This window comes from Austrofundulus limnaeus, unplaced genomic scaffold, assembly GCF_001266775.1.
Source record: "Austrofundulus limnaeus strain Quisiro unplaced genomic scaffold, Austrofundulus_limnaeus-1.0 Scaffold0, whole genome shotgun sequence".
NCBI lineage: Eukaryota > Metazoa > Chordata > Actinopteri > Cyprinodontiformes > Rivulidae > Austrofundulus > Austrofundulus limnaeus.
The window spans coordinates 8,446,587-8,458,896 of NW_013952402.1; the positions used below are offsets into that span (position 1 = coordinate 8,446,587).

At 40.1% G+C, this 12,310-nt stretch overlaps 2 protein-coding genes across 2 annotated transcripts in view; both read right to left on the reverse strand.

Moving 5' to 3' along the window:
• adam12b (ADAM metallopeptidase domain 12b) overlaps positions 1 to 6,512 on the reverse strand; it is a gene marked incomplete in the record, with an annotated part of 110,038 nt that extends 103,526 nt beyond the window's left edge. The window contains 1 exon segment of the mRNA XM_014001941.1: positions 5,931 to 6,512. Within this exon segment, the coding sequence (XP_013857395.1) occupies positions 5,931 to 6,039 (109 nt within the window).
• Positions 6,513 to 11,082: 4,570 nt separating this feature from the next.
• LOC106532552 (uncharacterized) overlaps positions 11,083 to 12,310 on the reverse strand; it is a 23,647-nt gene continuing 22,419 nt past the window's right edge. The window contains exon 7 of the mRNA XM_014028985.1: positions 11,083 to 11,307. Coding sequence (XP_013884439.1) covers positions 11,278 to 11,307 — 30 coding nt within the window. The 3' untranslated portion in view covers positions 11,083 to 11,277. The remainder of the gene's footprint in view (positions 11,308 to 12,310) is intronic.

Here is a 12,310-nt window from a genome sequence, read left to right on the forward strand (position 1 = left end):
GTGTGTGTGTGTGTGTGTGTGTGTGTGTGTGTGTGTGTGTGTGTTCATGTGTGTGAAAGCACTGCTCTTTTCTCCCGCTACACCTCGAGCCACTCATTTATTTCCGATATGAAAATTGATGGCTGCACGTTTACGCTTCTCTCAAAAACGCCCCGTCTCCTGTCACCCTGCGTTATAAAAACGTACAGCTTGCTTTTTAAAGATAAGTCGCTGCAGGAGTGGCTCAGTGTTGCTATCCACTTGATATCTATTCATAATTCCTTTCCTCCTCTCTTTGCTCCACGGTAAAAGTCAGATGTTTTCTCTTGACTGCAAACAAAATTGGCCAAGGGAAGAAAAATAAATAAATTGGCGCTTCACAGAAGGACAGGTTCAATCGCTGGAGTACAGGTGGGCTTTTTTTCCACCTGTCTTTATGTTAGATTGATGCAAATTGGGGTGGGGTGGGGGTGGCGCCCATCCACCCTCTTCAGTCAAACACAACTGACTGCTGCTTGTCAGGGCTCTAAACTGTCTCATCCTGCAGCTTTACAATGCATCTTTGTTTCCTTCGTCGTTCACACTAGCTGTGTTTCCATTGCAAATGGGCACAAAACTTTGTCCATATTCTGTTAATGTCGAAAAACACAGTTTCGCAACTGTGGTGTTTCCATTAAGTAAGAAATGCTATTAGAGTCACGCGTGAATATGTTTGTTCTTGCGATAAGTCATTACAAACATGGCGGAAATGGATGTAAACACACAGCATGTTACCACCGCGACACTAGTGCTCATCATCAGAGGAGACGTCGGCATCTTTTATTGAGGCTTTCCAGCGACATGCCCCTACTTGGGAGCGGCTACGTATGCTGTGTTTTTGGGAAATTGTAGTCGGTGAGTTTACTACTTTATTTTACTACTTCTCTGATATTACTACTACTTCTACTTCCTGTTATCTTCGTCGTCGTCTTTTTCGCCAGTAGAAACAGCCGGTTGTTGATCTTGTGACTCTTGTGATGCGAAAAAAAGTGTTTCCATTGCAGTTTTGCGAAAAACACCAATTTCGATACGGCCGAAATACCACCTCATCCTAACGCAAAAACATTTTGTCGAAAAACGTATATTTTTTTTGATTGATGTGTTTCCATAGAGCAAATTTATTTTCTAAATTCTAATTTGCGCATTTTCATGGTCAGTGGAAACGCAGCTACTGATGACACGAGGAGAAGCTCAGGGCATTAAATCCATGTGTGCACATTATACTTCTGTGTTTTGTGAGTTTTTTATTGCTGCAGGTTTAAACCGTTGTGTTGCATCTCAAAAACACCGTCTTATCTGTTCTATCTGAAACTCTGTTTTCCACAGGCCGATCAGCAGAGAGCTGAATCCCACCGATGGCTGTAACGACCAGTGATGTTTAACACATGGGGACGTTTCTAACCGTGCTTGTCCTCCTCTCACGGCCGGCAAATCAATGCCAGCCTGTCCTCAAAATGTCAAGCGACAGCCACCCCAAGGGTTTGAAAGATAAACCGGAGTGAGGTTATTTCCTGAATGGTTTCAACAGAAAGGATTTTTTTTTTTTTGGTAACCCCTATTGCTGTCATACATCAGCGTTTCACCACAGACTGAGCGACGGGTTTGAGTTACTTCTCAGGGAAGTGTGCTGAAAGCTGCAGGAAGCTCCTCAGAGACCAAAGGGTCTGTGCTTGAATTTGCTTTTAGGCTTTTTTTTTTAAATTCTCCTCCACCAGCTTGTTTAGACAACAAAGACATTCTAATCTTTCTAATTAATTCTGTCTGACGGTGAAGTCTGACCAATTGATATGCTCCAAGCTTTTCCAGGTCATTTGGCTTCGTCTTTAATTATTTATTGAGTTTCCCACCCCCAATACAAAACAAACAAACAAACAAAAAAACAAATCCTTAAAAAAACTGTTGATATTCAGAGAAGAAACAAAGACTCAAACAGAAACAGACATTTATAGATGGACTCTGTAAGCACAGGCTGCTTGATTTTTGTCCATCTGGGATTCTTTTTTTTTTTAACTTTAGAGAACAATTGAGCTTTAAAACTCACATAAGAACTCAGAAATATGATTGGTGTGTTTTTTATATACTCAAATCTCCTTGAGGGTTTTCTCTGAAGGCTAATTTAAGATGACATCACTTTTTTAAGCACTGCTGCTCCAAAAATTACCGTAACTGCACCAACGTTTTTTAATGACTTCGGTTATTTTGAAATCAAAGAAAAAACATAAGGTAAATTCACTTCAGGTGCTACTTTTAGACAACAGCTATTGCTGTTTATGATGTGAGGATAGTATAAAAATGTTTCCAGCAAAAAGAGTGAAGTATTTTCTGGTCTTCGCAGTAGAACAAGTCAAAAGCTATTTTTTTTCAAAAGCTATTATGATGCCTTTATTGTCATTGTACAGAGCACAATGAAATTACATTTAAGAACACCCATTATTATTCTGTCACATTAACATTCTAACTTAAGCTACTTTCACACGCAGGTCCTAAAAGTTCCTGTTTTCTTGAGTAGAAGACAATGAGGCCTCACATTCAGGACGCTAATTTCACAGAATATGGATGCTAAATGTTAGCATGCGTGCACTGATTCTGAAGTCATACAGTCAGAGACAAATGATGATCGGACACGCTTGTTTAGTTTGGTGTTCACATTAGAACCTTACAGAGGATTTTGCTAAATTTTTGGGAATAATATGAAGGTAGAACACTAAAAAACAGACTTTAACCTGGACTTTTTCTGAGATCAGAACTAAAACTTCCTTTTTCTTTTGTATTTCCACAATGAGCAGCGTGACTTAGTCTTGACTGTATCATAAGATACATTTATCATGATAAATCCTCTGCACCCTACAACCTCATGTAGTAACAAATCAGGCTGAGAAAAGCACAGTATTACCTTCATAAACTTGAGTAAGCAGTGATTATTCTACAGACAAAGTCAACTATAATCTGGTAAACAGTTAAAATTTTTTGTTCGTTCCCATTTGTGGCTCACCCTAGATGGATGGCGCCTTTAGCATTACTGCCTGCGTCACCGGCTGGCCCTGTTTCTGCATATTCTCAGTCTTCCAGGACATGGAAAATTAAAAGAAGAGACAAAGCAACTGGACTTCTGTTGTGTAGCTGAAGATGTGTGGAGATTTAAACTCCATGAGGTTGGTATCAATATTCTAAATACTTGGAGTGATCTGTATACGTCCCACCTCACTGATGTAAATATCAGATAAAATGTGACATTTAGACTGAGGCCATTTTGAAAAACAACAGATACGTAGACATGGGTTGGATTTTTTTTTTTAAATCCAATACGTGCAAATTTTTTTTACTTGGGTCGCATTCACCTTTTGTGTTAACATAGCCTAAGTGTTCCCTGTCTTGGCCCTTGGAGTTCACTCTCCAGCAGGTTTTAGACGTGTCACTGCTTTGACTTGATTTAAAGGAATGAATTACCTCAACCACTTGTCATCAAGCTCTGGAAAAGTCTGTGGCCCATCCTATAAAACCACATGTGTAGAAGCGGGAAATCCACGGCTTTACGGGCAAATTTCCCTCAACAGGACAACTACAAAAATCACTACAGAGAAAGTCTTTATTTTCAGATGCACCACTTTACTTGAGTAACCGCGAACACGAGGGTTTTTGAACTCTAGCCAGGTAGCTGATTGCAGCTGAGTGCTGGCACCCTGAGAAATGATTTGGCACCGGAGGACAACAAGTCAGTCAGCTACAGTCCGTGTTTGGCAGCTTTGGCAGTAAAAGAAGTAGAAGTAGAAGCAACGCTRGCAGTGCTGCGGTGGTCCAGACTTGATATGAGAGAGTCTGTTTCAGCCATCAGCACTAAAGCTATAGCTCAGGACATGAGTACACTGGCACCAGCTCATGTTTGGTTCAATCTGGCATGGCACTTATTACAAATCTGGCTTAAACATTTGTGTCGGATTTAGGCCCACTGGTAAGCCAAGTAGTCGCGGCAAAAAAATTCTATTTATGGAATGAATATTATGTTCAGCTAACAAGCTAAGCCATATTTAGCTGTTACTTCTTTGAATATCTTAGTAATATAAGAAGCTTGCTTTATGCAAAAAAAAAGCTTAACATTACAGTTTAATTGGCAGCAGATGATATTCTATATTTTTTTTCTTCATTGAGATCAGATGCTGCAAATAAACTCAAGMGAAGAAAACTTAAGACAGCTTTGACGTTTATTTACTTACCTGGCATCTGTTGGATTTCTCTAAAAAGCTGATCATATGCCAAATAAACCCACCAATACCTCTGCATCCTGAGCCAAGCTTTTTTTTTTTATAAACTGGAAAGTGATTTTAATCCGTTACTATGACTGGGCCATGAGATCACCTTCCCAAACTTTTCACAGTTTGAACGCTGATATTAGAGTCAAGATTTAAGAACAAAGTATTTGATCAGTGTAAGGGAGAGATTAGTATTGGTAGTAAATCAAAGCGACAAGTGAGGTAAACATATTTCATCAGTTGTAAATATGGTACRTGTATCGGGGCATTCGCTGGAATTATTTATGCCTTTTCCAGTTATGGTCCTCCAGTTGTCATGATGATCTTAAAGCCCTTTGTTTTAGTTGCAGTTTTTCTTGCAGAAGAAAGAGTTTATCCCTGTGGGAGCTTCACCACACATGCCTTTTATCTACACCTTTAGGAGTTCAACCAATGAATCATTTGGACCACCCAAAGAACCCTGCTGCTTCACTACAAGACCAACGCTTTTTATGTTTTATATGATGGAAGCAAGAATAAAAATGAAATCCAATGGGATAATGTATTTCTGATCAACTTTGCTACAAAAATGTATACTTTTTAAATGAAAATTCTACATCTAATTCTTATAGTTCGGTCAGCCGTGTGCGATAGATTAAAGCTTCCTTTCATTCAAAAAACCCCCATAACCCAAACTTACAAACTGTAGCATGAATCATAGCATCATCTCCATCCAGGTGAAGCAAGGCCTTGATAAAAAGCTCAGATAAGAGACATGAGTCAATATCCTGCTGACATCAAAAGAGGCTCCCCTATTTCAGCACCACCTACAACCGCTTTAAAAATAAATAAATAAAAACCTATTTCTGCTCCCAGCATTTATATATGAGCTGACCCTGTGAGTGATAGCTCTAATGACCTCCCACTGAGCCGATGTGAGCTGTAAACCCCTCCTGAGCTGCATCTTTCTGCTCCCGCTCCCAGAATGGCTGATTTAAAAGGGATGCTTGGCTGTAATTAGTGTGCAATTCTATTGATGACACTTCACCAACACTGGGTTAATTAAGAGTGCCAACACTTTTTTTGATTTTATTTTTTTTTATTGAACTATGCAAAATGTGATTAACTGTCATATTGTGAATAATTCTGGTTTCAAAAAAATGAAAGCATAACAACATACCTTATTAATAACCAAAGCTGTCAAAAATTGTGTTTATACCAAATCGCTTGCTCTTTTTTTTCTGTTTTCTTTGACATTTGAAATGTGGCACAATGTTTTGTGCGACTCACACAGTCATCACTGTCTTATCAAATCAACAGAATAAATTTAGCAGCTGAGAAAAAAGCAAACAAACAAACAAAACAAGATCCTGTTTTGGTTTATGTTTACAAGAGAATGATAAAGCTGCATCCTCCTGGATGTTAAACTCATCTGTTCGTCTGACAGCAGCCTCACTTCCTTTTATTGTTCCATCTGAGCAAAGATGGATCTAACAAAACAAACTCCACTTCCTCTCTGCCTTCCTCACACACAGCTTAGAGCTTGGAGAAACTTTAAATTGGGGGGAATAAATAAAGAAAAGGGAAATCTAAGTAGTGTCTGAGCAAATAAAACTCTTTTGGCGAGCTCAGCATCTTCAGGTCTGCTGTAAAAATAACATTTATCATCACTCTGTTTATACTCACCCTCTGTTCTGTTGTGAACCTCAGAGTTTCCTGCAGCTGTGGTCAGGCTCCAGAGGAGCAGAGCCAGGGTCAGAGAGCCGAAGTTCCTCCGCCGCCTCCAGGTTCTCATCGTGGACGGGGCTCGGTGGGGTGGAGCCGGGGCGCAAACACTCGGCTCAGACCGCGGCGACACGGCGCACCTCCACCAGACACCCCGGGCGGAGTTAAAACACTTCAGTCGATTCAAGGATTAATTTCTTTCTGTCTTTTTAATGGGGGTAAAAAACGCCTCACGACTCCAGCGAAAAGCAAGCAGCTGTCAGAAAGTTTTCCTTCCCCACATTAAGACAGGCAGCCACACAGACGCACAGACACGCGAGTCGGATCAGTGTTGTTTTGAGCGGATGTGTTGTTGCTCTTTGGAGGCTTGTGACAGAAAACGCCGGCTGGAGGAGGAGAGGATGTTGGAGAGTAGAGTGAAGTGAAGTGAAGCAGCCGACTTGGCATTCCCTCCCCAGAACCCGAGCAGCAACATATCGCCATGTGCGCTTTGGAGTCTGCAGGGTCCTAAAGGCAGTGTATTAAAAAATGGATCCCTGTCTGTCTGTCAGCATAATGAATCACTGAACAGATCTTAAAGGCACAGTGTGCAGGATTTGTTGTTTTCAGCGACATCTAGTGGTTGAGTGGTTGAATCATCCTCCCTGGTCCTTCCCCCACCCCCACCCCACGCTTCCAAACGCAAAGTTGCTACGGTGTCTCTCAGGTGTTAAAAACCTTTGATAATTCGAACCGCGATGTCTACCAGCAGCTTCAGGGCTAGTGATGTTTCAAGTGGTAAGATTATGAGCTTTAATAAGTAAAATTATCCCAGCTACAATGACAGACAACAAATATTACATTTATAGTATTACAACTAAAACCGTTTTTGACGCCGCCACCGCAGTTTGTCCTTCATGAGCCTTCATAGACAAGATGGCGGTGCATGATGGCGGCTGTAGTGGCGACCTGCGACCGTGGAAATATAAACAGCTTTTTATAAGGTAAAAATAATAAAACAAGGTCTTTGTCTGCAATGATTAGACATGTTTTTTATTATTGTCATYAGTGATTATCTCAATTTCGGCTAAAAGAATCGACAAAATCCTACACACTGTGCCTTTAACGTGATCATGGATACACAACTACAACTGATTACTGCCACAGATACTCAACATTACAAAAATAAATAGGTAAAATTTGGTGTGGTTGTAGCTGAGAGTCATTTACACATATTCTCATAATCAGAGACAATTTCCATAATTAAGCATTTTAATTAAATAATTATTATTATTCAAGTTTTTTTTTCAAATGGCTACAACTCATTTTAAATCATGAGATGACCTTAGTTTCCTGTTTGTTGTAGATATTACAAATAACGGATAGAGCCTCCTGCACACAAAGTAGTAAAATAAATTAGGACCATTTGAAAAATTACTGTTTTACACAGAGTTCTCTCTCACATGTTGCATAAAACAGCTATTGATTTGTGTAGGCTGGGATCTGCAACTGGTGGCCCACAGGCCACATCTGGCCTGCAGGTGACTTCCAGCTGGCCCACCAATAAAACACAAACAAACAAACAAACAATTAAATTGGATAATTATTTTATCTTTTTAATAAATAAATAAATAAATAAATAAATAAATAAACACTTGAAGCAGCTCTTAAGGCCCCCACATACTCGGGCATACTACATGCAGTCCATTAGTCACGCAGAGTCCGAGCATAATGTCTGTGGATGGTTGAGACTTCAATTTTGCGTACTGATTGCCTGACAATTTCCCTAATTTTTCACAGTTTCAGTCATGGCATCGATATATTCCTTTCTTGATGTATCGTTTAAGTTTCTATGTTTTCTAATCTCCTCCGTGAGACGTTCTTCAAAATTTGACTCCATTTCRTCCACAGATGACACCGATTCTCAACGTTGGTGGTGTATCCARAACAGTTCAACGTGTACTCGGCAGGCAGTTTATAGTGCGACAACGTGAACTTAAAAAATAATCTACGCGCGGACCTGTCCGGCGGACTTGAGCCTGCTTTGAGTCCACACTGAGTCCGCCTTGAGTCAGTGCAGACCTTCGCAGAGCGAAGTACGCCTGAATATGTGGGGGGCTTTAGAGTGATTCTTAAAAAAATACCAAAATGACCAAAAACTGTCTCACTGGTGCTGAATTGGTTGTAATGAAAACATCTGCTACACACTTTTTTAAAAATTAATAAAAATTAAACAGCCTGCAGTATTTTTACAGTCTTTGCTTTACAGTTGAAATGAGTGCTTATTAAATAATATCTAATGTTTCAAGTAATCATGGATCCATTTACTGTAAGTTGCCCATGGCATAGGGTGAAAGATATGCTGAAATTAATGCAATGGGACATACAGTATTAAACATAAGTTTTCTGTTCAACACTTGCATGAATTACCTCACCTCTATCTATTTCTGAATCCAGACACATTTAAAAATTTTACCCTTGTCCCCAACTGTATTTTTGTGCTCCCACCTGCACTGCTATAAACTAATGGTTTTGTAGTGTGTATGTGCCGCAGGCAAATAAAAAAGATAGTCACAGATGTCTCAGTGCAGCCTTCACTTTGCCCCATAACCCTGCAGAGGCTACAAACCATGAAAAGAAAATAAAAAATAAACAAAAAAAGGCACAGCTTTCCCTGAACCGACTCACGTCTGAGTTGTGACTTTAAAACCTCATGGCGTGCCTGCAGATTTCCATTTCCTTCTCTTCAGAGATTTATTACACCCCGTTCGCTGTTATTCACTTGTAGCTATTGAGCTGATTCGGCTTTATCGTTTTGAAAGACTCCCCTGGCTTTCCGTATCTTTGGAGATTCTTATATGTTAAAGTCGAGCCCTTCATAGACCGTGGATTTAGCTGAGGAGTTTTTATCGTGGGGAACCACAGCTCCGAAGAGAAGACTGTTAAGATAAGATTTGTTCAAAAGGATCGGTAATGATTTACACATTGCCTCTGCGTGCATGTACACAGGTGCACTCTTTTAGTTTTAAAAGCCCCAGAGATAACTGGAGGGCAGTTGAGTTTAGCTCGTGGAGAAACCTCAGAGCACAGAGCCCACATTATGCATAGCAATGTGACGTACAGGATTCTTCAGTGCGAGGACGGCTGATTGACAAGAGCCTGTCTCTGCGTCTATAACTCCTGTCAGTCGGTGCTCATCATCTGAAAACTTCCTACAGAGCAGCAGAACACTTAACCAATGTTGGGTGGTCTTCTTAKTGGCTCTGGCAGGACACAAATCAGCAAATATCAATAATTATTATTACACCTATGAGCCAAAAATCAATCAAAGTGAAATGTGGCGGCGAGTAAAATTGAGCCTTTATTAATCATTCAGCTTTACGTTTTAAACGCTGTGTGTAGTACACTCGCACACACAGCGGTTCAGATGTACAGAGTGTGTGTTTTTCAGCTGCTCACACACCCATCCCCTGCTCGCTCCTAATCCCAGCGGACTCTGGTTAAATGCCACAGAGTTGTCAGTCACCTTCAAGCAGTCTATGTGGGTCTGAGGTCCCAGGCTGTGCTCAGGACTCTCCTCTCTTAATGCGGTGTCATCTCTGCTTTGGAGCTGGGTGACAAAGATCTCTTTCAGAGGCGCTGAGTGTCTCTTGTGTTCGATTAGCTTGAAATTCCACAGTTCTGGATGGGAGGCTCCAGAGGCCTCGGGGGCAGACGTGAAACCAATGATGAAACATTGTCCTGTGTTTTTTTTTTTTTTCGTTTTTTTTCTTTTGTTTTTTGTGGACAATACTGTTATGATGACAAAGGGGACTGCAGTAGATCGGTGGTCAGTGCTGCAGTTTTGTAATCCTTAGTTTGTAGGTTTGCAGTTATCCATTCGTCAGTGTCTTCAATATTTTTTAACTTTATTTTTAAAGATTTTCACAGCATTTATATCACTTATCTTAAATTGGAAATAAAGTTATATGGCGCTTTATCAAGTTAAAGCACTTGACACATTACACCCATTCACACATTGATGGTAGTGAGCTACATTGTAGCCCCAGCTGCCCTGGGTCACACTGACAGAGGTGAGTTTGCCATTGACGACACTAGACCCTTTGTCCACCCCAAGCAGGCAAGGCAGGTGAAGTGTCTTGCCCAATGACACAATGTTTGAGGTGGGGGGTTTGAAGCGGCAAACCACCAGTTACAGGATGACCCTCTATCTCCTTTTGCCGCTGTTGCCCCAATTAATAATAAAAAGGCTTTTTTTTTCCATGTGGCTAATGTGACTATTTCTAAAACGATGCTAACTGATACATGATGATGTGAGTGGGTGTGACAGAGTGGTTAGGGGAGTCGTCCAGTACTGGTGGGTTGCTGGTTTGATTAGCCATCTCAGTCGTTCTGTTGTTGGGAAAGGCACTTGAACAGGTACAAAAGCACAAAACGATGGCTGATTTGTAGACGGATGGTTTTCAGTCTGACCAGGGCATAATGTGGCATAATCAGAAGTGTAAGGAAATCATTTTTAGATCCATCCATCCATTTTCTGTACCATGTGAGAAGAGTGGTACACCCTGGACAGATCAGTAACACTGCAAAAAATGTTCACCTAACCAAGTTTTAAAATCTTATATCCAACCAAAAAGTATTTTGATCTTGTTTTAAGACTGATTTACTAAACAAGAACTGATTTTAAGAATAATAATCTTGTTTTCAGAATGTGTAAGATTATTTGTCTTGTTAGTCTGGAAAATTTGACTCAAATTAAGTAAAAAATTTCTGCCAGTGGAGTAAGAAAATTTTACTTGGTAAGATTCTTGAAATACTTGATTTGACTCATTTTTTTTCTTATTTCAAGAATCTTACCAAGTGAAATTTTCTTACTCCATTGGCAGAAATTTTTGACTTAATTTTAGTCAAATTTTCAGACTAACAAGACAAATAATCTTACACATTCTGAAAACAAGGTTATTATTCTTACACAATCAGTTCTTGCTTAGTAAATCAGTCTCAAAACAAGATCAAAAATACTTTTTGGCTGGATATAAGATTTTAAAACTAGGTAAGGTGGACAGTTTTTGCAGTGTAGTTCATCAAAGGGCTACATAATAGAGAAACATCCATTCAAACCCTCACCAACTGCTCTGCCATACTCCCAATCTTTAATTTGATAAAAATACAAAGAGCAACAATACAACTGGATTTTTAACAGGAATGAGTGGCTCACAAAATACATTTATAAATGCAAAACCTTCGATAATAAAACAACTATGTTAAGAAAAAACATAAACCTGCAAAATTGCTAGAACTGAATCCTATTTACATGTTGAGACCTGTCCTATCTTTGCAGAATCTGGTCCAGAAGTCTCTGCAAGTGAAGAGAAAAAAAACAAAACAAACCAATGTTACTGATAAGCCCTCCCCAGAGAAACGATCCAAAACCTTCTGCCACCACTCAGACCTTTCCTCAGCATCACACAGGAGCGACAACCGCCGCTAAATTGGCTTTCACACCCATCAGCTTCACCCCTGAGCTAGCCAAGTCTAGGTAAAAGGGAATAAGTCTGGCTTGCTATCTGACTGCCATGCAATCACACTCCTGCAACAGTGKTACCCAACAGCTAGAATCTCATTTCAGGCAGCATTCAACGCCACCCACCCCCTCTACCTTGTGCTATCAGACCCCTGCGGTGAGTCTTTGCTGGGCTCCCCCTCTGTGTGGGATAAAAATGAGGCCTCCAAATCACACGGTGTTTGTTCGAGAGGAACTCGCTCCTTTTATTGCAATCTCAGTGGTTGGGCCTAGCTAATGGCTTCATTTTCAAAGGTTGCAAGGTCACACTGGCATCATAGCTGGTAATTTTCACCAAGAAATCAAATATTCTTTGACGGAGCCGGCAGCTGCTGGGTGTGCTGGTAAACCTAAAGTCTGAGTCACAGTTTGGCTAAAAATGAAGGGGAAAAAAAGTTCTGAAAAATAAGTTCTTTCTTAGTCATGCAGGGTTAAAGACCAAACGATCTCGATGACGATAAAGATAAAATAGACCCCTGCATTTCATTTTTGACTCACATTATACTCTGAGCCTTCCCTGAATCTTTGCTTGTCTATAAGAAACTGAAAACATCTTTTCACATTTCTCACATCTCACCTGACTGACAGCGGTTTTATTCTTCAGGTTATAATGGGAAAGTGAAGATAGGAGCAAGTGAGCGCGAGTAGAGCTATCTGACAACGCTTGTCCTAAATATATCATTCATTTCTCTCAAATGCCTTTCACTGTTGAAGGATGCAGAAAGTTAAACTGTGCATCATATGCTCATTATCTAGTATCAAAACTGTTGAATATTAATATTTTCCTATTCTTCTGTAT